Genomic DNA, 26,618 nt, shown 5'->3' on the forward strand with positions numbered 1-26,618 from the left:
TGAGGTATTTATAGACACTGATCAGGTCCCCCCCTCAGCCTCCTCTTCTCCAGGCTGAACAGACCCAGCTCCCTCAGCCTTTGCTCATAGGGCAGATGTTCCAGGCCCCTGATCATCCTCGTAGCCCTGCGCTGGACTCTCTCCAGCAGCTCCACATCCCTCTTGTCCTGGGGAGCCCAGAACTGGACACAGTGCTCCAGATGTGGCCTCACCAGGGCTGAGTAGAGGGGGACAATCACCTCCCTCAACGTGCTGGAGACACTCTTCTTAAAGCACCCCAGGATCCCGTTGGCCTTCTTGGTCACCAGGGCACACTGCTGCCTCATGGTCATCTTGTCATCCACCATGACACCCAGGTCCCTCTCTGCGGGACTGCTCTCCAGCAGGTCCACCCCTAATCTGTACTGGTGTCCGGGGTTATTCCTCCCCAAGTGCAGGATCCTGCACTTGCCCTTGTTGAACCTCATGAGGTTTCTCACCGCCCAGTCGTCCAGTCTGTCCAGGTGCCTCTGGATGGCAGCACAGCCCTCAGGGCTATCAGCTACTSCWCCCAGTTTGRTATCATCAGCAAACTTGCTGAKGGAGCACTCCAGCCCTTCATCGAGGTTGTTGATGAATAAATTGAACAGGACCAGACCAAGGACCGACCCCTGGAAGACACTGCTAAGTACAGGCCTCCAACTGGACTCTGCACTACTGAAGTCCTGCAGCATCTTCACAAAAAAAAAAAATTTTTTTTTGGATAGCCAACAGTGACTAGTTCTCTCCTTCAGGCATTATTATGAACAGAGCTGTAAACCTTAGGCAAAGCTGGAGCTGGGACTGCAGCATGGATGGTATTTGGGAAAAGGGACTCTAGCAGAGCAGGAGGAAGCTGCAAGTGGATGGTAGCTGAGCAGAAGGGGTGCTGAGCATTGATTCGCAGCTTGTAAATGGGCTGCTAAATGACTTCAGCTGCTTATTTCTTTCCTTTCTACAGAGTGTGCTGATGGGATGTGCAGTCTAGCAACCTTTATTCACAATTAATGTTTTCCATTGTGGAAATGTTCCTACATTCAAAGCTTGATCCATCCCCAGATAGATAATGCACATGCACATTTGTCTCATCCTTAAAATATGCAAGAAAACTCCCAGATAATGTTACCCTGTGGGCACTGAGAGCTTAAGGGGAGGATCAAGCACTTAATTAATTAATTATGACATTCATCTTAATGTGATCAGTATGCTGAGATTAGTAACATTCCTTTTTCCCCAAACCATTGCCTGTTGGCTTGTCATGTCTATTTATAGCAATACCTCCCCAAATACCAAGAGCACATTTCTCTTTCCCTTTCAAGGTTTTAGAAACACTTATCTTGTTTACTGATCAAAACATTTATAGGAGGAAGAAGTAGAGTGGTGGGCTTGCTTTTTTTCTGCAATCGTCGTGTGCCCTTTGCAGCAGAAATAGTCTAATTTTCTATTACTCAATAGGCTTTCAGATCCTCAAGAAAAGGCAGAGCTGCCAAAGGCAAATGCTGCAAAAGTTATTCTATGTGCTTGTATGTAGTGTGAAGTTGTACCTAACCATGATTTTTGTTTCTTTCCAGCTGCATTTACYATGATTGGCACTTCCACACACCTGTCCGACCAGTGCTCGCAGTTCGCCATACCGTCGTTCTGCCACTTCGTGTTTCCTCTGTGCGATGAGCGCTCCCGAACCCCCAAGCCACGGGAGCTGTGCAGGGATGAGTGTGAAGTTTTGGAGAACGATCTCTGCCGTCAGGAGTATAACATCGCCCGATCAAACCCCCTCATTTTGATGCAGCTGCAGTTGCCCAAGTGTGAGGATCTGCCACGACCTGACACCCTGGAGGCTGCCAATTGCATACGGATTGGGATCCCTGTGGAGAGACTCAACCGATGTAAGTCTTAATGCTTCGTCATGGTAGGAAAGTGGAGTCTGGGCCTTCAGTGCTGGTCAGGTTGAGGCTGAGAGACACATCAGAAGTGCTTTTTGCACAGAAAACACTGCTGAATGGACATTATCACTTTTTGTGGTGTTACTACTGACTATAATTTTGCATTGTTTTACAGTTAGGTTAGTGAGGAAATTAAAAGATTGTTATTTAGTRCTGAAGAGAATTGTATCAGTGACCTTAGGCAATAAAATTCTGTGTTCATACACCAGTTATGGCTCAGATTTGCTAAAGATTACCGTCCTTTGTAAGGTTCCCTACTCACACATCCCTCCCTGAATTCCAGCTTGAGGTCCTTGACCAGTGAGAACACAATTCGTTTTACTCACCTTATCTAGTTTTTACCTTTCTGGTTGAGTCRCCCCACACAATTATGTATGAATTCTGATTAAGTGACAGAAAGCCTAAAATAGGCTGCAGAAGCTTCACTGGGAGTCGATAGCAAGTTATTGCACATTTTTGGATATTTGGTGCTCATTCTTTCTATATAGAAATCCACAATAATAACTTTGACACACAGGGTGGGTGGAAAGGTTCATCTTGTTTCTGTGAGTTTATATTTGCACCCAGTAAGAGAAAGGTTGTCAGTTGTTAGCACCAGCACTTTTTCTGCCTGTTTCCCAGGAACTGATCACCACCATCACACACAGCTCCGTGTGGAAACTGAGTGACTGAAAGAGAGTTTAAGAGTAAAGTGTGCTCAGCTCATTCTGAGTATAAGTTTTTTGAAGCCAGACTAAGGAGCAGGGGTCATGGTTAAAGTGAGGTCATGGTTAAAGTGAGGTMATGAAAAACTAGATCCAAACAGTATGGCATTAGTGCTTTGGAGATGAAAAGCAGAATTAACTGAGAAAGTGATGACAGAGCCAGATCAGCCAGGGAAGAGGTAGCAACCCAAAGGAATGAGAATCAAAACAACCCATCTGAAATCTGGCAAATGGATTTGAAAGCGTGGTTGTCTTTGGCACTCAGAACCAGTAGTTACTCCCTCTAGTGGAACAACTCCAGTTAAGTACCCTTGATATTTGTAGGAAGTGGAAAGCGGAAGTTTTGAGAGGGTTGGATTCCTGAGGCCTGGGAAAGGAGACTCGGTAGAGCAGGGAATGTAATGTTGCAAACGTGTGGGGARATGCACAGTTCAGCTTGGGTGATGTTTGTGGCAGACAGGCATGCAAAACCATRCAGGAAAACTGAGACAGAATAAAGATAAGAGTCCAGTCTTTGCTTATGTAGACCACTCTCTTGTACCTGCTGAAGGTCTTTTTTTTTTTCCCAAAAAGAGAAATGAAGGAAAATTTAGTAAGACACATTTAAAAAACAAACAAACAAACCAAAAAAAACCCACAAAAACCCACAGTACTAATTTCTTTAGGAAGTAAGCAGTGTGAGAAAATAGAAAGATTAGGAGAAACAAAAAGTGTTTTTTTTGTGTTTACATTGTTAGCATCAGGAGATTTCTACTCTTCTTGTTGTATGTCTAGAGGCCCAATGTGCATGGTGCTTGATAGTCACATGCATTCAGTGATACTAAATGATTTTATGTAGAGTGGCATATGTATAGTGGTAGGATGGGGACATTCAAGGGCATAATTCAAAATATCCATGAGGAGAGGTAAGAACAGAGCTGAAATTTCAAAAAGCAACTGTTGTTGAAATACCTACATTTAAGTACTTAAATCCTGATGTGCTTCATTTTATGGACGCGCGATGAATGTGCTTYAACTGCTTTGTTTTTCCTGGCTGCTCATTATTTTCCTGATTCTAASTTTTGTCCCATCCTGCGCTGCAGATCACCAGTGCTACAACGGCTCTGGAGCGGATTACAGAGGRACGGTCAGCGTCACCAAATCCGGGCACACGTGCCAGCTCTGGGACTCTCAGAGCCCTCACATCCACGACCTGAGCAGCGCCCAGTTTCCAGAGCTGGGTGGTGGGCATGCGTATTGCCGAAACCCCGGCGGCCAGATGGATGGGCCCTGGTGTTTTACAAAGAATAAAAACGTACGCATGGAACTGTGTGACGTACCTTCTTGTAGTATGTATTCTCTTTCTTTTTTCCCCCCTTACTCCTGGCCTAAATTCTTTGCGGTTTTAAATGCTTCATGTTGTTAAAAATGTCCTTCACTTAGCGAGATGTGATTTTTATCAGGAAGCACCCTTGTTTTGCATTGTRCTCATGCAGCAGTGGCTTGAGAGCAGAGCTTGTAAGTGAAATACTATGCTACTTTTTTATTAGATATTGAAGGCTTAAACAGARATGATAATTCATGACACTAGATAACATTGTTTGGTTTCAAACTTGCTAARTGCCACGCATTAGTGTATTTTTGCTCCATTCAGCATCTTACAGGCAGCAAAGATTTTCAGATCCTGTAGAGGGAGATAWAGCACTGTGCTTGGTGGTAAAAGCACACAAGTCATGAAAATGGTGATTTTTATCATAAATGCCTTATGTTATCTGCCTCTGGGTCAGTACTGCACTASTGTTAGGAAAAATCAGCAGCAGCCTCTCTCAGCCTGATGATACAGTCCTGTTTACTTTCCTTACTGGTGCAGAGTTCATTCTAGAGCTGTTGAMGAGCTAACAGTCTTAAGAGACCACAAAGCAACTTAATACTGTGCTTATTAGGAGGAAAAACATGTTTTCTGCTGCAGCAAATGTACTGTGGAAGCCATACAAGTGATTTAATTGCAGATTTCCTGGGTACCTAAGGGCACTCAAAACTGAAGAAATTTCTGAGTTACTTCACTTTTTTTTTTTTTCTCTCAGCAATTGCATTTGACATATACAATAAATTTCTTCATTGCATGTAACATGATGTAAAGATCACATTGGGATGTGGTTGTGGTGAWAGCAGCAGTCACAAATAGCAAAACCACGGTTTGCAGAAGATAACCCAGACAGTTCCAACAAGCACTTTGGATGTCAATGAGCTGTCCTGTCATCTCTAAACACCAAGAAAAAGTGTTTTAGAAAGTTTCGAAGAGTCCTATTATATGTATCAATGGCCCTTTCATCTCTTTTATTGTAACCTGTGTTAACAAAGCACTTTAATTCTATTAAGCACACAATGTCCCTGGCAGTGAGAGGTGAGATCTATTCTGTGCAAAAGTGGCATCTGTGGAAGTAAATTAGAGGGCAAAGTGCTGATGAAATGGCTGAAGCTGAATGGGTTGTGCGTGCTCATGTTGCACTGCACTTTATGACACTGAGACTTTACTATAAGGAGAACTATTCACTGGATTTATATCCATTGAGCAAGTTAATGCAATGATTTTGATGTCTGTATTCTGCACACAATAAACACTAACAAAAATAATGCAAGATGCACTGTGCACTAGTACACTCAAAGTAGTCTGTATTAAAATCGGGCATTATCATCACACTGCTTGATGTTGTGTTCATTCAGATTTTTCTGAAATATCTAAAGGAAAAATACTCTGTGGGAGAATTTTCAGATTCATTTTCAGATTGTAGAGAGTTTCTTTATGTTTAAAATTTGTTTTCATTTAACAGAATCTAGTGATTTTTGGTTTTCGTTACTGTTTAAGAATGCTGATTGTAACCAATGACTTTTTCTGTACCTTACAGGTCCACGTGACAACAGCAAAATGGGAATCCTCTACATCCTGGTTCCCAGCATAGCTATCCCTTTGGTTATCGCCTGCCTTTTCTTCTTGGTCTGCATGTGCAGGAACAAGCAAAAGGCATCTGCTGCAACACCCCAACGTCGTCAGCTGATGGCATCTCCTAGCCAGGACATGGAAATGCCACTCATCAATCAGCACAAACAGGTGTTTCTTGCAGAATGTACTTAGGCCCCAGTTTCCCGCAGTGGTGTGACTTTCAGCAACTCACAGTTTTGATGTTGAAATTGAGTCATGTTGTCAGGGTCCTGCTTTTCATTTTGTGCTAGCCWCCACTTTAGTAGAAACCAGGTCTTGCAGATGCTATTTGTGCCTAGAAGCCTCCAGCAATAACTTTCAGTACAAAATATTTTTATAGCATCTGCAGTCACCCACCAGTCCCCATTTTGCCTCTCGTCTCTGTGACTAGAAATGTTGTTTCTGATCCAGTCTTCAGCTAGCAGCTTGTTTTCACTCCTTGAAATGCTGCTGACAGTTTWTTTATTTCAAGCAGAAAGCATGACGGGGTTTCTTTTCTCGTCTGTCTGCTTCATCTTCTGGTTATCTGAGCCATCATGGAGACAGGATTTGACTCTGAGTATGTCTAACACAAAGGCCAGTGAAACAAGACTAGTTTTGAACTTCTGTCTTTATTCTGAGCTCCTGAAAATACTTTTCTGGGCTAAGTTATGCCCATGTTAAGATCCTGTTCAGATCTACTATTGAATTTTTAATTGTAACCTTTACTGGGCAGTGTTTCACAAAGACAATGCTCAATTTGGAACAATTGGCAACATCTGTTCAGGAAACTGTAGAGGAAAAAATGAGTATTACAGATTGTAACAAATTGTGGTGATTTTGTTCTCTAAGGGGGAGGTTTAATGGCCAAGTCTAGGTTCCATGGAGTCTGTTTGGTCCAGTTTACAGCCTGTTGGCTACTAAAATTGCAGTGTGTACGCAGATCACCTTTTAGAGTCTGCTTGCAACTTTGCCCTGCCTTCCTGCTATGGTGCAAAGTGGTGGCTCAGCCAGGGGCTCCTTGGTTCCGTGGTTCAGGCTGGACCCACCAAATGCACCTGCAGACTCCTCGGTTTCCTTGCCAGGTCTCAGGAGCAAGAACTCTCTGGGAATTTCTTACTCAACTTATACCACTCTTTTCTTTCCCATAGTGGAGAGTTGCTCCTTCCCTCTTCATCCTCTTACGTCCCCTCCCGAATCAGAAGGGATCTCAGCAGTGATATTTAGTGCTGCTGCCCATGGGCAATGCCTGCACCTGCAGCGCAATGGAAGAGAGAAAGTCATTTTTGAAAGTGGGGAACTGCAGGAGAAAGGGTCTGTTCCTGCTTCTGTCAGGAGGACAGGCTGCCCTCCCGGGGCAGCCGTCTCCTGTGCCTACGGCTCTCCTGATGGCTCTCAAATGAACAGTGCAGTCTGGGGAGACCTCGGGGGCAGAGGCAGTTGCTGCTAATAAGTGTCGTTATTTGCCAGATTTGATCCTGATTGATTAGTCTTCTAGCTTGCAGGGCATACGGTAGCTACTTTGTAAAAATAATTATACTCATCATCTTGCAGCATAATTTAATTTACACATCTGATAATGGCGTAGTTTGTTCCAAGGTTAACTGTAAAATCAATAAGCTGTTGTGAGTATACAAAAAGCTGGAAAGTCATTTTCATCCAATTTATCTTTCTTACAGCATCTAACCATTGGAAGCTTCTCTTTAGTAAAAGATTCTGTTGCTTAGAAAGYACTGTGTTTTTTACCCTTTATTTTTTTTTCCATTTCAGGCTAAACTTAAAGAAATCAATTTGTCGACAGTGCGTTTTATGGAGGAGCTAGGAGAAGAGAGGTTTGGCAAAGTCTACAAGGGGCATCTCTTTGGTACGGCACCAGGTGAACAGACACAGGCCGTTGCTATCAAGACACTTAAAGACAAAGCGGAACTATCTCTTCGTGAAGAATTCAAACATGAGGCAATGATGAGATCACGATTACAGCACCCAAACATTGTTTGTTTGCTAGGAATAGTGACAAAGGAACAACCCATTAGCATGATATTTAGCTATTGCTCCCACAGTGACCTCCACGAGTTCTTGGTGATGAGATCTCCCCATTCTGATGTTGGCAGCACAGATGATGACAAGACAGTCAAATCCACTCTGGAACCAGCAGATTTCTTCCACATCGTGACTCAGATAGCTGCAGGAATGGAATACCTTTCAAGCCACCACGTTGTCCACAAAGACTTAGCCACTAGAAATATATTGGTGTTTGACAAACTCAATGTGAAAATATCTGATTTAGGCCTTTTCAGGGAAGTGTACGCTGCGGATTACTATAAACTGATGGGAAATTCCCTTCGTCCTATCCGATGGATGCCCCCTGAAGCTATTATGTATGGCAAGTTTTCTATTGATTCAGATATCTGGTCGTTTGGAGTTGTGTTGTGGGAAGTTTTCAGCTATGGTCTACAACCTTACTGTGGTTATTCTAACCAGGATGTCATTGAGATGATCAGGAATCGTCAGGTTTTGCCTTGTCCTGACGAATGTCCCACGTGGATATACACTTTGATGCTGGAGTGTTGGAATGAATTCCCCAACAGAAGACCAAGATTCAAAGATATACACAACAGACTAAGAACATGGGGAAACCTTTCTAATTACAACAGCTCAGCACAAACCTCTGGGGCAAGCAACACCACTCAAACAAGCTCTCTCAGCACGAGCCCAGTTAGTAACGTCAGCAATGCTAGGTATGTTGGACCAAAGCAGAAACCTCAAGCTTTCCCTCAGCCGCAGTTCATACAAATGAAAGGGCAGATGAGGCCAATGGTCCCACCTCCTCAGCTCTACATTCCAGTCAACGGTTATCAGCCAATGCCTGCCTATGGTGCTTACTTGCCAAATTTCTACCCTGTCCAGATTCCAATGCAAATGGCTCCCCAGCAGCTGCCTCCGCAGATCATTCCAAAACCGGGCTCCCACCACAGTGGGAGCGGATCAACCAGCACAGGCTATGTAACAACAGCGCCCTCCAACGCCTCGATGGCCGACAGGGCCGCTCTGCTCTCGGAGGGCACAGATGACACACACAACGGGACAGAAGATATCGCCCAGAATCCCGTCCAGGAGGAGGARGAAGAGGAAGGCTCAGTGCCAGAAACAGAGTTACTGGGTGACAATGACACGCTTCAGATGGATGAAGCAGAAATTCAATCGGAAGCCTAATGAATTTGGCCTTTTTACTAGAAGAATTGTAGATCCTTAGACTTAAGATCAATAATACTTAAGATCAGTAATACTTAAGATCAGTAATACTTAAGATCAGTAATACTTAAGATCAGTAATTTTGATCTGAACAAACGAAACAAAACCAAAAATCTACACCCATATAAAGTGCAGCAATAATGATGTACCAGGTCATTGACCGTTGTCATTCTCAGAGCTTGCAAATATGATGGTATGGAATTGCTGGGTTTAGTCTTTTTTTACTGTCCTACAGTTCTGGAGGGAAGCTGCTTTTCAATAATGTACTGTTGCTGTGCAACATATTGCAGAGTAGCATTGCACATCATGTATATCATGATATGTGAGTGTAATGTTAATGAATTATGCTTAAACCAGTAATACAAAAAGGAATCAAGCTACAGTTACAGAATTGCTCTGAGCATAAAGTACCCTGGATGTGATGGACAGCTTAGTATATAGTATTTAACTCTTTGATATAATGGACACAAGATTGTTTTTTGCTTTCTGAGACTGAAAAAATTAACAAGCTGAGAATATTGATCCATTTTTTGTGTTACTATAGTCATAAAAGTAGGGAAACTGAACATCAGAATTGCTGTGCAGTGTCAGACCATGGGTCTGTCTAGCCCAATGGTCTGTCTCCAAAGACAGCCATTAGTGGCTGCTTAGGGAAGAGTATAAGGACAGGGCAAACATATAGTGTTATCTTTCCAAGGATTTTCCCAGCCTCCAGTGATTTGCAGCTGAGGGACTTCCAAAGCCAGAATTGAAGTTGTCCTTTCTTTAATAAACCTTGATTGAATTTGCTTGTATGAATTGATCCAAACGATTTTGGATCAATTACACATGCATTTAGAGTATCCATATGAGAGGAAAGGGGATGTCTTTTTTTTTTTTTCTTCTTCTTTTTTTTCTGTTGTTCCCAGTGAACGACTGTGATGGAAACTTCCAAATGAGTGTGACCGATTGTGCTTGTGGATGAATGTACTCCTCTGCTGCATATTTTAGCAGCAAGCAGCCTTAATGCACTCTTAACCAAAAGAGGAGATATGGTAGGTGTGCACTAATTCAGCAATCCAACTGCATGTTGGTTGTCAAGTGTAGAAAAGGGCTCCAGATACATGTACTTGCATTGTAAAGGTTTGGCTTTGTGCAGGGTTATAAACTCATTTGATTTACTGCAATTAGTGCTGGACTGCATGTGAAGCCATGCTTATTTCCTGCCTCTTTAGTGAAAATGAATCTTTGAATTTTAGAAGACCAAAATGARCAACATTGTATAGAATGCTGGTTTTGTGCTTCTATTTGCAATATGAATCATGTACAGACCTTTAAATGTAATTTATGTTTTATTACATTTTATATACTTTTTTCATGGAAATACGTGGATATTGGGGAAAAAAAAGACTTTATAATTTAACCAATTACAGCATTCACACATGGTGAAATTTGATTGTATAACTGGTTCATTTTGTAAAACATGCAGACAGGTCCATACATTTCATGACTCTTTCTGTAATACAAACAATACACATTCTCATTGTAGCATTGTTGTAGCTTATACACACTATAGCTATAAGTTGCAAGTCCAACACTTGGAGTATTCAGTAATGTGATGCAAAAAGTATGATTAAGTATGTTACTTTTATAATTGCTATGGCTGTTGTTTTTATCACGGTACTTTCTGAAAGAAGAAAGGGCCACTGTTTCTTGTGGTTGCAGGTTTCATATCAAAGCGGCAACTTTTTATTGCATTTGGATTCACTTACATGTCATGCATCATTATGACCTACAGCCTGTGTCGAAGGCATGGCAGCAGTACTTGCTTCCAGCGCTTCACTTGGATTTGGAAATGCACTGGTAGGAAAAAACATGAGAGCTTTATTGCTTGTGTTAATATAATGTAGCTTTGGGTGCTATTAATAAATAAAGAATAAATAATAAATGTGAAGTTCATTTACTTTAAGTATTTATTTTGTTTCTTCTAGGTTTCTCGTGTTCATGTATTCCATTTGGTAACTTCTTTTCTTTCCTTTCTAATTTAATGGAAATGGAGACTAGGTGGTCCAGCTACACCACAGATTAAGAGGAGAGAAGCAGTAGGTGCATAAGTGGCAGCCAGTGCAAGCTTCTGCAGAGCATGGGCTGAAGTTTACCCCACTTTCAACAGTCAGGCTCCATTAAGACTTTTGGTGCTTCATGCAGTTCAGAAAACTCTTAGTCTCTTCAAGTCTTGTAAATTCAAGCCCATATATCACAGCCATCAGAAAAGGTAATCTGAACTTTTACCTTAGGTTTCCCATCTCCACCAAGAGGGCTTCACTCTCTGAGAGACAATAGAGAAGTATCTGGTGTTCTGTGCCAGCCTTGGTGATCTGCAAACAACTGCAGAGAAGTTTCCTGACGTGCATCTGTAGGATGTACTTTCCTGGGCAGTATGTGGTTGGATAGCCAAGAGAAGGTAAGGTGGTTTTGAGGGTATTTTGCAGTTGTCAACAGCTTGCTTTAGCATCTTGCTGGTCCTCTGCTCTTCCTCAGGCTCTCTGATCTTTCCAAGAAAATAGGAGCTGACTTTGCGAAAAGAAGATAGAGCCACCTACTAATGCCACCATGGACACCATGGACAAGGTATGTACTACCTACACAGAGCCACCTACTAATGCCACCATGGACACCATGGACAGGAGGTGGTGCCTGGTGATGTGTATCTCCTCCCAGTCTCCATGACCATGACCATGGGCCCTGGAGCATGTTCCCCCAGGACACTGAGCTGCAGGTACTCCAGCCTGTATCTCTGATGTGGTGCAGGTGTCTGATCCTGTCAGGCTCTGTGCAGTACATGCTCATGACCTCTGAAGTCGATGGGACAAAGTGGTGAGGTAGGACACGGGACATGACTTGGACATTATGAATGGGTCACTGTGTGCAAAAGCAAGGGGAGTGGTGGGGGAGTTGAACTGGGGAAGGCATTGCAAAAGGACATGGCGGGSATTGGTGATGGTGGTGTCAAAATTCAAGTGGTGAGGTATTTGCAAATGTGCATGTTTCCTGCTCCATGGTAAAGCAGACTGGCAATAGCATTAGGCTGAATCCAATCCAGTAAAATCCAGCACCCAAGTTATTGCTGAATGCATTCACTTATTCTAACTATTGGGACTATTTAAATTAAAATAATAATAATAAAATGTATAAATAGATGCACAATAAAATTGAGGATTCCCTATTTACTGTAAACTGATATATACAAATTTACCCTATTATTACCAAGTTTGATAGGCAGTTTTATTCCTTTACCATTATGTATTTAGATAGGCCACTGTTTCAGCTTTGTCTAGTAACTTCCGTAAAGACTGAGTCGGAGGGACATGCCTCCAGGTGAGATATGAATCCCTTGTGTACTGTATTTGTCATGGCTAGGGCATGACAATAATTTTCAAAGGAAGATGGTTACATCCCTTCAAACTTCAAACTAGCAATATGAATTTGAATCATGTTTCTCTGTTTTCTAAGGAGTTAATAAGATCATCTTCATCTCCCTTGTTGGGAGAAACTCTCTCTCTCTTTGAGAGCATGGGATCAGCAGGAAGAAGTCTGAGGCTTGCTGGGAGAGCTCAAAGACACTGATTGAGTTGTGGTGTTCTCAGAGGATATCAGACACTGACCCTGAAGTGTTTYCCAAAACAAGATGAGAATGAAACTCCCAGCTAAAAGTCTGATTACCCCTTCAAGTAAGGTCAGGCTTTACTCTCCTGTAAGTCATAGTCTGACCTTGCAACAAGGGTAGCTCCTAGACAAGACAACTCCATCACAGAYTATTCTCCAAGATGGCATTCCAGATAACAAATGTGAAGAAAAAAACACTAGCAAAGTCCTCTATTTGAGGTTATCAAGTACACTCCTCAGACATCCTTATTGGAAAGAGAAATGTATGCCCTTGTTGTATGAGTAAGCCTCATACAATTGTCAGTGGAAAGCCAGTAAACAAGATTTTTCTTTTTCCCTCTCACGGACAGCAGGAGGAGTTGGAGGAGCTATGTCTGCATAGTGGCTGGGCCAAACTATTGTCAACAGTGTTTTGCTGCCGTCCATGCAAGAAATGCTGGAGCTGTGCATCAAGGTTGGGCCTGGCAAGCAGGAGCCAGAAATGCCCTGCTGGTGCCAGTGCTGTCCCCACCACATCCCTTACCTCCCTCCTAAGGGATTGCCCTGGCAGCATCCCTCAACGGCAGGCTTTGCTGCATCCCCTAGCTTATATGTGACCTTGAATATGAGAAACCCCTGGGCAAAGTCTTTGTTTTCAGGGGGGAAAATGGCCTGGGATATGTGTCATAACTCTGCATTCAGGCTGAGATATGTGCACATGTATGCACGTGGACATGCGTGYACAAAACAGTCCTTGGAAATGACTTTTCAGGCAGACGGTCCTTTCGGGGGTGCTCTCCCCACTCTGTAGTGTGCAGAGCCTACAGGGCTATGCTTCGCTGAAAAGCAAGGTCCAGGCCCTCTAAAGCTAAGCGCGTGGGCCACTCCACACGCAGGACAGTCCCAGCCCAAGGCTCCTGCAGCCCCTCGGGCTCCTCCAGAGCCCTGGCGCTCTTCCTAATCCTGGCTCCCGCTGCTGCTTACAAATGAAATACTTATGAAGACATGGCTCTAAATCTTAGCTGAGCACTGCAAGGTTGCACAAGTAGAGGGAAGTAATATAACCGAGGTTATGGCAGGCGCTGGAAATAGTGCGAGGTTTACAGGGTTATAAATCTCCGGGAGAGTCGGAATTTAAAATTATACAATTGTGAAGGTACTCAGAATCAGATGCAGTTACTTCTCATTTCTATTGATCTGAAAGAGGAACTTTGCTTTATCTCAGATACAGCATACCTGATGGTTTAACTGTCCTTTTTTAAGACCTGTGGCTAAAATTGGAAGCAACACATCTGTTCCTGAGGTTCTTTTGTTAGCTCTAAATATTGTGGAGTTAGAAAGAAGCCAGATTAAAATTGCCACATTTGTTTAATGAAGCCAAAGTTTGTTTCTAAATGCCAAGCAATAATTAATTATCACAGGGATTTATAGTATGAAAGCATTTCTGTTGCCACATATTTTAGATTTGTTACTTAAAAACATATTTTTTTGCAGAAGCCACCCTCCACATAGTCTTTCAAATTTATTTTCAAAACTACTATGCAGCCTGCACACACAGTCTTTCAAATTTATTTTCAAAACTACTATGCAGCCTGCAGAGATTTGCAGAGCCACTGTAATTTGGATTCAGAACCATCAATCTTAACACTCTTACCAAGGAATCCAACTTTAATTTCTAGTATGTTTTAAAAGTAACTATTGGATATATATCACTGTTGGGTAATTCAAAAACGAATTCCTTTCAGAGTCGCAAAAACTATCTTAATTAATAGACAGGACACTGCTAGGAAAGTACATAGCAACCTAGAGAAGGGATCACTCTAGGGACACTCTTAAGTCATTATAAAACAGGAGCACTGCATTGCATACTTTTAATTGGATTTGGATATTTTATGATTTCAGCCAAGGCTGATTTTTTGCCCCAAACGTAGTTTGAGATTTTACAGTTATGATAAAGATCTTCATCTTGCTCCATTGTTAATCCTATGAATACTTTTTTKTTGTTGTTTTGCCATCTGATGTGGTTTACCATTTAATTACTTTCATATCAGATTTAAATTAAAAATATTTTTGAGATGCAACCCAAAGTGCAAAATAGCTTGCAAAAGAGGCAACAGCTATGTGCCATTCACACTAAGGAGCGAGGATACTGCATTTCAGTTTTTCCTTGCTCTGTTCTCTCCACACCAAACATGATTCCTTAGTGCATCTTTTTTTTTTTTTTTTTTTCTTTCCCTGCACAGTTAGGTGATGATTTCTGTGTAGCTTACTAGGGAAGTATTTTAAATTATGTACTGTTATCAGTACATAATTTAATCAGTACACAGTTACCACTGTGTAAATTGGAACTAAAGAATTTATTTTCATCTGAACCATCTGAAAGGATCTATATTGAGGAGTTAAGAATGAAGCAGTTTTTTTCTCAGAAGACAACCACGTCACTCACTAATGCATTTCCTCTAGTAGAGCTATGGATGTCTAAAGGCAGGCTAGAGGATCTTATTTTTATACCTGTAAACATATTATGCTCACAAGTGAAATCAGTCTGGTCAGATAGAAAAGACCACAAGAGTAAAAGTGTAAAGACATCGTTGCTTATTAACTTAAAAACACTCCCAAACGAAAGTGTACGTGGAAGCAGGACCTTTGCTCTGCCGTGTGAGTTCACCTCAGCTTGGCTGTGGCCCATGCTCGCRTGTCTTGTACCGCATAGGGATTGCCTTTTAAGTAACATTTTGCAGTATCTTTGCTTAAAATTAGTGATTTTTAGTGTTTTTGTTTTTTGTAATTTTTTTATTCTCTTATCCAGATATTTGACATGAGGAGCTGGGTTCTTAACCATCCTCTGCACCTTTTACTTAGGCAAAACATCTCTTTCCATGACAGAGTCAAACTCATATGAGTTTTCCTTGCACATGAGGAGCCCAGGTAGCTACTGTTCATCAAATCATGAGCAGGGAGATTAAAGATGTGTTTCTGCTCTCCTCTGGCACAAATAACAACTTTGATGGACTCCAGAACCAATGTACCCTGGCTGGGCTTGTCAGCACRCAGATGAAGCACAGTTTTTTTGTGGGATATCAGGCTGAAATGAGTAGGTACCTCATAATGACAAATAGTCTAGAGACCTGAACCAAAGTCCATTGAAGTCATGGGGAAAAAACTCCAGCTTCAAAGGATCTGGGATTAAGGCCATAAGAAATATGCATCTTGTTCTTTTAGATAAATACTCCCCAACTTCTAATCACTATGTTGTTAAAACATGATTCCTCTTTTTCCCTTCTTTATTAGCTGCTATTATATACATTGAATGCTGTATTTTTTTCTCAATGGCTAAACAAGCCCACATTTTTTTTTAATGTGGCAATGTGACATTATAACACCTTAAACTGTTCCATGCATACCAAAAAGTTTTCATGGTACATAATGTATTTTCTTGTAATCGTTCTTGCTTGCTAATCTATGCCCTTGGGAAAAGTATTTGCCAAAATAACTTAGCATGAAACCTTTTTTTTCTTTTCCTCCTCTGTGGCTTTGCATGAAAAACAGAGTACATACTTGCAGTAATCTGCTTTTAATAAGTGGCAGATAATATACTTACTTTGAACATGCATTTTTTAAGCAGGCTAGCATAAAATGTTTTACTGAACAAGCAGACATTTCGTTTGTAGAGCCTGATAAAAGAGTTGGTTGATCGAAGGGCGGGGAGGTGCCCCCCCCAGTGGGACCTCACAGGCATGTTGAGCCCCTCCTGAAGGCTCTTGGTTGTGGTTTGTGCCTACGAGGCTGTGTCCAAGCAGGGTGAAGAGCAATTGAGAGTAGCAGGTCACCCTCCCCTTTAGCAGCATTCCCCAAAGAGCATCCAAGCTCRATGCTTGTTGGGAAGCTGCAAGCGCAGCCGTGACGTTGAGGAACGTGGGCTTTCAGTGCAGGTTTGCTGGCATTGCTCTTCAGGATTTTATCAAAATCCCTTAGCACGTTCTTCACATAGTTTATTAGACCAGTGCTTAGTGCAGTGATTTGGGAATAATGTAAATATCAYATTTATCTATTTGCTTTGCTTTCATTTGGTATTATTCAAGGAGCTGTCATTAGTGTATGTTCTTGTGCATACACTCACTTCCAATATTTCTCCTTAAGTGATTTCCTTGCAAATATTAGATGGCAAGTTTAAGGTTATGCCAGCTCTCTCTAATGTCACAATTTCACATTGCTATTAAATGTTGCAGCACATTGTCAAAGTAATTATGGTGTGAGATTTTCCTAAGAAAAATCTATCATTTGTTTTGCTCTGAGGAACAGCTAGACTTGACTGTACAAGAGTTTTTCCCCCTGAAAATCCACTGAAGCCAGAAATATTTTTGAGTTGGGCCTTGACGTGAACTGCATACTTTTGTTTTAGATTCCTGTTGAGCAAACATGTATGTGCATACCGTTGTGCTGAGGCTGAGTGGGCTGTTGAATTAACACTCATTAGCAAAAGCAGGCAATATTCCCCCACGTTTTCAAACTGTATTAAACAAACAGAAGTGCCTTGTCCTACAACATGATCCAGCACAATGCAGTTTAGCACAATGCCAAGATTGCAAAATTGATTTTAAAAGTTTTAGAGGGCAGTGAAATTCTTATCAATATTTTTTTTAGGATTTTTACAAATTTATTCATTTGTTAAGAACAAAACAACATGTGAAGCCCTGGCTTTGGAACTGGCTCAAGAAAAGTCAATGAGCAATGCACATTTGTATTACAAAAGCAGAAGCAGTGTCACAYCTCTTCTCTTAAAACCTTGTAAGCAGTGCCTGAAGAAATCTGTCTTTTGCTTTCACATATTATCGCCTCCATTTCTGGTGCTCTTTTGCCATACTGCTGTTGTTTAGGAGGCAGAAATTTACCCCTTTCAATTCAAAGTCAATCTTGAGAATATTTAGTTTTTATATTGCAAATTTTGCTTGTGCTGCTGCTCCTGCCCTGCAAAGAGATCCCACTACCTTGGGAAGCACAAGAGAGAGGTAGCAGTGAGCCAAGCTGATCAACTCAGTTGTGCTAGTGGTGATTTTGCTGAGGCTAGAGAAAAAAATGGTGTATTATCAGTCCTTTTGAGTGAATCATAGCTACTGTAAGACTGGTCTGCATCTAATCGGCTGATCTATATTTAATTTTGAAGTCTTATACTTTTGAAAGTAGTTTCCTTTTGAATAAGAGCGTAGTGGAGAGAAGTTAGGCTGAATCACTTCACTGCAATTTAGGTTCCAGCTAGTGGTGTGGACAAAGAAAGAAAAGCCTCAAACTGGTTTGCTCCCACTCTCCGACCTTAGTCTCCCCTTTGTCTTGACTTTCACTTATCACAGTAAAACAAACAACCGGTTGAGTAGCAACACTTCAACCGAACTCTTTCCTGAGGTGGAAGGTCACACTTTTAAGACATCTTGCATTTGAGGCCTGCTGGTACACAAGGCCTGGCAGGGAGCAGAGAGTTTGAGATATTTCATTTTACTCTAGATGGGAAAAAGATGACATTAGAGAAATAAAACAGAGCTAAAAGAAGTCATAGAAGCCTCTTTCAAGAGTATGGGATTTTTGTCTGCTGAGTCCACATTGCTGAAGAATCAAATCCAGGTATATGGTTCATTTTTCATTTTTCTTCATCTGGAAGAACACAATTTTTTATGTCTGGCAATGACTCTTTGCAAATTTTTTTCTCTATAAGCCCAGACMTGGTCAAGCTCATCACTGCATGTTTAATATCACACATAAATTTGGTTCCAGTGACTATTGCAAATAATGCTGACTAGAGGCTATAGAAATGAGAGATAGGATGAAATAGCAGAGTACCCAAAGACTTACAGAGGTGTTTCAAATTTCATTATATATATCTACAATAGGTAGATTTTTGCAAATATAATTGCAGTAGGATAGCACTAGGTGCTAAATCACAGGAACACTTCTAAAAAGTACACTGACACATTTTACAGACGTGAGATGAGATAACATAGACACATGAGGCATTTCAAGCAAGAGGTGTTCACCTTTCATTGCTGAATGTTTGAAGTGCAGTTTTCATTTAGTGTGTTCACATTTAGTGTGTTCAGTGACAGATTTTGACTGCTAGTACAAGTGTACATAAACCTATCTTGACTTTTCAATAGTTCTTCAATAAACATATGCTTTTTTTCTCCCCCTCGTAGTTGCCACAGATCCTCAAAGCACAGACTGTTGTTAAAAAAAAAGATATATCATATTTATATGTTATTGATTCACTTCATGATCTTAAAAAAAAGACTAGCCTGAACCTCTAGGGTTTAATGAAGAGAATGGAATGAGCGAGGCAGATGCTTTTTTGGAATATCCCAGAAAGTTGTGATAGTCAGTCAGCTTTGCCCATATGTTTCTTTTCACACTTTTGCAAAGGTTTTTATTGATTTGGTTAAAGTGTTGCATGAGTATAACATTGCCAATAGCAGAGTATTAAGATGTGTTAACCATGATGGCACCGTAGCTCTGAATTTATTTTGAATCCTTCGTTATGCAACAAAACATCATGTGTTGACAACTTTATGGAAAACTAGGTAATTTTGTTGGTCCTTTGCTGTCTAATTCATCGCCTTTGAAAGGCAGCTCTTTGCTTGGGTAATACATTTATTTGAGCAGTCACTTTGATTTACTAAGCCGTCAGTCTTGTAGGCTTCCACCTTTGCACTTTCTTCCTCCTGCTAGTGACAGTGTGCCAGTCATTGTAGATGAAACGTCAGGATATGTTTGTCTGTGATCCCATTCTCATAAATCTAATTTGCAGCTATGCTTCTACGTTATCATTCGTATATAATCTGTTAGACCTGGCCTGTCTTCTCCAGGTTTGCTTGCAGGTTGCCTAGTAGATTACTTATAAGYCATTGTTTTTGCCATCTACTTTTGATGGAAGTAAATATTTTGTGTATGCATTTTGATGGTAGGCTTTGCTTTAGTGACAAAGGACCTTTCTGTTCAGCTGTTTTAGTACAGATGTCAAGTATAACCACAGGGAAATAAGAGCATCATAGAATCATAGAATCATAGAATGCCGAAGGTTGGAAGGGACCTCAGAGGTCATCGAGTCCAACCCCCCTGCTCACGCAGGGTCACCTAGAGCACGTGGCACAGGGCTGCATCCAAGCGGGTTTTAAAGATCTCCAAAGAAGGAGACTCCACAACCTCTCTGGGCAGCCTGTTCCAGTGCTTTGTCACCCTCACAGTGAAGAAATGCTTCCTTAAGTTCCTGTGGAACTTCCGATGCTTCAGTTTGAAGCCATTTCCTCTAGTCCTATCCCTGCCCACCACTGAAAAGAGGCTGCCCCCCTCCTCCCCCCTCCCTCCCTTGAGGTATTTATACACACTGATCAGGTCCCTCCTCAGCCTCCTCTTCTCCAGGCTGAACAGGCCCAGCTCCCTCAGCCTTTGCTCATAGGGCAGATGTTCCAGGCCCCTGATCATCCTGGTAGCCCTGCGCTGGACTCTCTCCAGCAGCTCCACATCCCTCTTGTMCTGGGGAGCCCAGAACTGGACGCAGTACTCCAGATGTGGCCTCRCCAGGGCTGAGTAGAGGGGGATGATCACTTCCCTCGACCTGCTGGAGATGCTTTTCTTAATGCACCCCAGGATCCCGTTGGCCTTCTTGGCCACCAGGGCACACTGCTGCCTCATGGTCAACTTGTCGTCCACCATGACACCCAGGTCCCTCTCTGTGCGGCTGCTCTCCAGCAGGTCCACTCCTAATCTGTACTGGTGTCCAGGGTTATTCCTCCCCAAGTGCAGGACCTTGCACTTGCMCTTGWTGAACCTCATGAGGTTTCTCGCCGCCCAGTCCTCCAGTCTGTCCAGGTSCCTCTGGATGGCAGCACAGCCCTCCGTCTGAATATACAGAGAAGGGAGTAGCTATATACATATACAAGGTATGTCTATAGTATTATCTACAAATTGCAACATACTTCCAATTTGCAGAACTGCCTGGGACATGGGTTTAGTTCTGCCTCATTACTGGAGTGCTCTTTCTTATGCATATTCACGTTCTTATTTTAAGAATGGGTCGTTCRTAACTCCGCATTACCAAACTGAACTACCTCCGTGGTGAGCGTGCAATGCTACGTTTGTCCCATCTGGTAATTATGTAGTTCAAAACGACCTTGGTGTTGCCAAGCTGTTTCTGTACAGAAACTAYGGCTGGTGAGAGCGTGGGGAAGGGAGACGGTGAGGGTGCGGTGCTTGCAAATGCTCAGAGATTCAGCCTCTGATTAGTAGCTGCGCCTGGGGACTACACCCAAACTGTCTTCCAAAGAAGCGCTTATTGACTCATCCCTGCTGATGGCAAGTCTAGCATGCTGTTTTTCATCCTGCCGTTCATAAAGCTTTCATTTTTTCCCCATTATCCATGAGCAGGTCTTGCGTTTAAAATAAGATAACTCTCCAGGGAGGGACAAATTTAGGCATTTAACAAAGCCTCTTTCTTTCTGGCTCCATTGAGTCAGTGTTTTCCCTCCCTCCTCCCCGCCTGCTATGAAAAATCAGGTAAATATTTATTTTGGAGCAAAATGAAAGCAATCACAGCAGGGTTTTTAGATTTTTTTCCCTTCTGATGTATGGAGCTGGGAGTCTTTTTTTTTTTTTTTTTTTTTTTTTTTTTTTTTTTTGGGTATGAGGTCATAAAATATTGCTATTGTAGACCTTTGCCTAGTCAAATAAATGTTACCCAGCGAAGTTAAAAAAAAAAAAATAAAGAAGTCATTTAAGGCTCCACTGTTGGGACTCTGTACATTAGGTTTTCATGTTTTCAGGTTCTGACCATGAAATATCTGCTATTGTGGGGCAAAAGGACCACACACATACACAAAAAAAGAATCCCTTTCCCAAACATTTTTCCAGTGAGGAAGCATTATGGTACATTTAGAGATTTCCTGGGTTTGTGTTAACAGGTCTCTACGAAAATTCCGAAATTTTGCTTGAAATTTGAAACCTAGCTGAATGAAAATTTTGAAATTTTTGTGCTACTTTTCTTCAGTTGCTTATGTTTTTGCAAATCTTTGATGAAGTATGACAAGTTCAGGCATATTTTTCCCCTCTTATTCTGCACTCTATAAAGCAGCAGGTGTTAGCAAACTGGATGAGAAAGTGAGATGTTACTTGCTAAACTCATCCTAAAAATAAAGCCCAACCTAGCAAGTTAGATTCTCCAAATTTGCAGTTTACTAGTTTAATAAGGTTGCCTCAGCCAACTGCTTGAATACCCTATATGTTGCCTCTGGTTGCTCTTGTCACAATAATGATTTGCAAATATCCATGTGTCCATAGCAATGGAGTAGCTTTCACCTTTGTGCACAGCTGGTTGGTCTTTTTTTCTTTGGATATCCCCAGATGACCAAGTTGTGTTTACAAAATGTGGCTGGCAATATCTGCTTCACATATTATCTGTCTCTTCTTTTTTTACTTTTTCTCRAGAAGCTTAGTTTAATTTAAAGGTGGTCAGAAAATGAGCCTAATTTCATGTTTTTTATATGTAGGTGGGGGATAAAAGGTTGTCCTTTATAATATTAAGATATGGTGGTTTCATACAGAAAGTGTAACACGAAGATTGTCCCCCTTCCTGCTTTACCAGATTTTCTTGTTTCCAAGTTTCTATACAAGTGTAAAATTTCACAGGGCTTTACAAATTTGCTTGATATTACTAGATATAAACATRTTTTTTTGACTCGGGTGTAACAATCTCATACAACTTCAATACTCACCTAGAGTTTTTCTTTTTAATTAATTCTGAAACACATTTTCTGTTTAAATGAAACACTGAGAATCCTACTTTGATGCATTAATTTCTTCCAACGTGTATTTTTGAGTGTCATGCAAAGATGATGATTTATAATGAAGTTCATTTAATGTGATTCATTTCTTAGTAGTCTCAGAGCACTTTATAGTTGGAAAATTACAGTTCAAATTAATTTAAAAATTAAACAGTAAAGTAGTGACAATCATCAGCTATTCATCAAGTGTAAAAAGCTCTCATCTAAGAAATCATTTATAACCGTCTGAGCAGGAATCACCAAAACACTTTGTAAATATGCATTACTGTCCTGTCAGTGCACAGAATTATGTTAACAAGTACCATTGACATTGACTCACTTTCTGGCATTCAGGCCAAAGTCATTTCCATGGTGGGGACAGGTACTGACACCAACCCCTTTATATCAGTGATTTACGTGCAGGGAGCGATGAGAGCCTCAGCTCTCTCTAGATGGACAGGGGAAACGTTGGGAATTACGTCTTTGAGGCAAGGACTGACAGGTTGTATGTTGCTGACAGTTCATGGACAAGGAGGCTAAATGAGGAAAACAAAGCATGTCAAGAGGTGTTGCAGGAGARTTTTAAGTAGAAAACATCTGACAGCAAGGAAGAGGGTAAGAAAATAAGGTTAAGTATTGTAGTTATGCTGTGAAATGCAAATAGGGAAACGTGGCAGATCTTCCTGCTTGCTTGAAGTAATGACAAAATGAAGCTTGTGCTACCTTCTGCATCCATTAATCCTAGCCAGGAGGGAGGCATTCACCTCCCTTTTGTTCCTGCTAGCAAATTGTTTGGCAACTTCCAGCCARTTCAAGCTGTGCTTTCCCACTGGTGGCATCAGGTTTGCTATTACTAATGGCTCTTACTGATGGCATAGACAAAGCTTTCAGATAGATATCATGAGCCATCCAATTTGTTTTGCAGAACCTTTACTGCTTGTGATGGGTACCTCAGGTCCATGGATATGGCTCTATTGACATAGCTACCCAATTGGCCTGGTACTATGGCTGATCTTGGAAGCTTTTGTTCCCTTCTCTGCATTAAGACTTCGTAGGCTTCATTTTTTAATAGGAACTCCATAGCACTACTAGAGCTTGCAGCATTCATAAACACCGAAGTATCTGGCAATCCCAAAATCTCGCACTGGGAAATGTGAAAATGTATGAGGACCTCAGCTTGGTACAGAGAGATTCCAGAGAAAAAATTCAAATGAACTTTAAAGTCTCAAGGCCAGGCAAAATTTCCTTTGACTCAACTTTATGAATTTAAATCTTCCTGTTGTTGTTGATGCTGCTGCTGCTATTTATTTTATTTTTACTTTTTATATACTTAAGCCTAGCAATGCAAGTAATTCTAGATGTTGGGTTGTCCTTATCCAGTCTTGGGAAATTCACCTTCAGTCCAGAAGACATTCTCAAGCAGAAGAGGTGTCATAGGGATCCTCAACATGAATAGATCTAGGAACTTGGTCCAAGTCCAAGAAGGAAAGTGGAGACAGCAGGGATAAAATTTTGAAATCACTTTACACTAATGTTTTCCAGGAATGAATGGAATTTTGCCCAGAAAATGATGTTATTTACAGCAGACACACAGTGGCAGCAAAAGTGAACAAGAAAATTTGTGAACACAACCTAAATGGAAAAGGACATAACTGTACTTTGTCACACACTAATTTTACTGCCTTGTTAATCTATGTGGGATTGCTATGTATATTCAGTTCTTCTCCTATTGAAAAAACAACAACTATTACCACCTACAACAGGTTCAGTGTTAGTTATGATGTGAAAGATAACTGGACTATGTCTTTCCATAGACCTACATCATGATGCATGATACATAAACCACAAGATCACATCAGTTCTTGAATCAAAGTGACAGTGGTCAGGCTTATAACAGAGAGACACCTTTTTTGAGCACCTTACTGTTGCAGGGTGAGCCTGGTGCTGAGATTGTTAGGCAGATGCAAATACAGACATGCACCAAAGGTGGGAGAACAGCCGGCCAAGCACGTAAGCACTTGTGCAGTTTCCCACTGTCCTGCATGCTGGAGACTGTGATAAGAAAGGTGCCAGAATGGCCTCTCTTGTTCTGTGGCTAATTTCTTTGCACAATGCTGGGTTCAGTAATGGAAAATGCCAAGAAATAAGGACCCAGTAACACTGCCCTGTGGCTAAAAACTGCAGCAACAAAGACTGTATGGACTAAATAGCWTTGTCACAAGCAATGGATCTGTCTGCCTTTTTTACACATCACAGGTGATAGACCCATGTATACAAAAATCTTGATACAGAGAAAAGAATAATTTTTCTTCTTCTTAAATGCTCACATTCCTCTGGCAGGTGCAGTGGACATGACGCAGCAAAGCTCCTGTGCAATGTAGGAGGAGAGGCATTCAGCAGGTCAGAGGCATTTATACAGTGCAGTTTGGAAGAGAGTGGTGCTGCCATATATTAGCACAGTCTGTGGACTCCACCTTCTTCTTGGAGGTTTTATGACCAACTGAAGGGCCTAGCACAGCAGCACAGCAGAGGAAGGTCCATTCTGAGGAGAGCATGCTGTGGGGAGTAGGATGACCTGCTCCAGAGGGAGAGAGTGGGAGAGAGCAATTCCGCAAACGTGTGCTGTGTTAGATGGCGCCCGCGTAACTCATAGTTCATTTCATGTCAAGGAAATGATGCCAAGAGCTGCTCTCACCATGCTGTTTGGTTTTATTTCTTTGCATTACTGAAGGATAATTGTAAAAAAAAAAAAAAAAAAAAAAAAAAAAAAAAAAAAAAAAAAGGAAAAAAATCCATCCTTCATATGCATGGTTTCAAAGTGGGGTATAGAGACTAACTTCACTCACACCAAGGCTAAAAAGAGAGGTTTGATTAAATCCCCAAGCATCACTCTTATTCCGCAACACTCTCTCTTTGGTTTCCTAGCCTTTCTCAAGTGTGCTCTTTTGTGAAGGTAGTGCAGTGAGTGTCTACAGGTTAGAGATATGAGATRTCTTTACATAAGTGTTAAGTTTCTTGAGATTATGTAGATTATATGGCCAAGGGAGGAGGATGGGAAGATTTAGCTTTTGTTTCAAATTATAATTGCCTGCAAGTGGGTATAGAGTGCAGGTAGGACCTAAAACACTTGCAAAATAATACTCTGTAATCTTCTTTGGAGCTTAGGTAAGTTAAAATGGTGCCATTTAAACTGCTGTTGCAAAACATGTTTTCAGACTTATTTGTGTTCATCCGTTTCCTATTACCATTAATTGATATTATATTAGCCAACGGAAAAAGTTAAATCAGATCTTCCATCATTGTGGAAATATGTTCCTTTTTAATTCTTATCCCTGGTTTGGAGTTTGATTTGCATTTTAATAAGCTTAATTAAGCAATCAGTGAATATTTATTGTTAGAACAATTAGTGAATGATTTTCGGAAAACATACAGACTGAGCTGGCCAGCTGGCCAGGTGCGAACAAGCATTTTTGTTGTCTGGAAAATTTTCAAAGCATCGCACTGTCTTTCTGAATAGATCTGAGCCTGGGGGAAGATCTGAAAATTTTGTATAGCAAGGCCAGACAATTGGTTAAATCTCAGTGGTGGAGATTGGGCGCTGTGTATAAAGTGCAGAGAAATAAAGACGAGCCACTGAGTTTAGCTGGACTGGTCAGAAATACTTGAATGTAGGATGTTAACAAACCAGGTTACTATTTAGTAGGCAGGAAATTTCTTCATGAAGGAAGAAAGGCTGACCTGAGCCAGGCTCTTTCCTTTCTGACAGCACCAATTCTGTGGAAAAACAAGCTCAAGAAGGTTGTCTTGCAATGAGTGCTTTTTCCACGAGGTGGCACRAGAAATCAACCATTCTCTTTGCAGCAGTGTTATTTTCAGTGTCTTGATTCTGACAGACAGGTATGCCCAAATAGCCTACTAAGCAATTACAATATCATGTTCCCAGCTGAGAGTTTGGCATTTGTTATTGTACATTAATAACCAGGAGATAAGCGAGTGTTGGTGGGGGGGCCCTTCTTTCTATTTGTTGACTAGGGGGACACAGAGCRATATTACTGTCTCTGAATTATTTTTTAACTAACATACATAAATATTCATGGAACACACATGAATTAAATTACCAAGGCCATGAGGGACTTGGTGCTAAAATGGGCACTTAATGCTCAACTGGAAAACAACAGCTATGAAGAACCCTCTCAACTCCAGTCTCTCTTCATGTGGATAAGATACTAAAATTTATAATAAATCCCTGCTGGAGTCCATGAGAATCCTGAATRCAAAGAGCTTGTGGTGAAAGAAAAACAAGAAAGAAAGATGGATAGGCCATAGCAGTTTGGATCTG

General features: G+C 41.3%; 1 protein-coding gene across 1 annotated transcript in view; it reads left to right on the forward strand.

Annotated features, from left to right (window-relative positions):
- The window catches only part of ROR2 (receptor tyrosine kinase like orphan receptor 2), a 45,341-nt gene extending 35,211 nt beyond the window's left edge, over positions 1–10,130 (forward strand). Inside the window, exons 6-9 of the mRNA XM_026046590.1 lie at positions 1,590–1,904; positions 3,748–3,993; positions 5,551–5,753; positions 7,374–10,130. Of these exons, the coding sequence (XP_025902375.1) occupies positions 1,590–1,904; positions 3,748–3,993; positions 5,551–5,753; positions 7,374–8,816 (2,207 nt within the window). The 3' untranslated portion in view covers positions 8,817–10,130. The remainder of the gene's footprint in view (positions 1–1,589; positions 1,905–3,747; positions 3,994–5,550; positions 5,754–7,373) is intronic.
- Positions 10,131–26,618: the final 16,488 nt, after the last annotated feature.

The sequence above is a fragment of the Nothoprocta perdicaria genome, unplaced genomic scaffold (genome assembly GCF_003342845.1).
Source record: "Nothoprocta perdicaria isolate Ctin4 unplaced genomic scaffold, notPer1 scaffold_45, whole genome shotgun sequence".
NCBI lineage: Eukaryota > Metazoa > Chordata > Aves > Tinamiformes > Tinamidae > Nothoprocta > Nothoprocta perdicaria.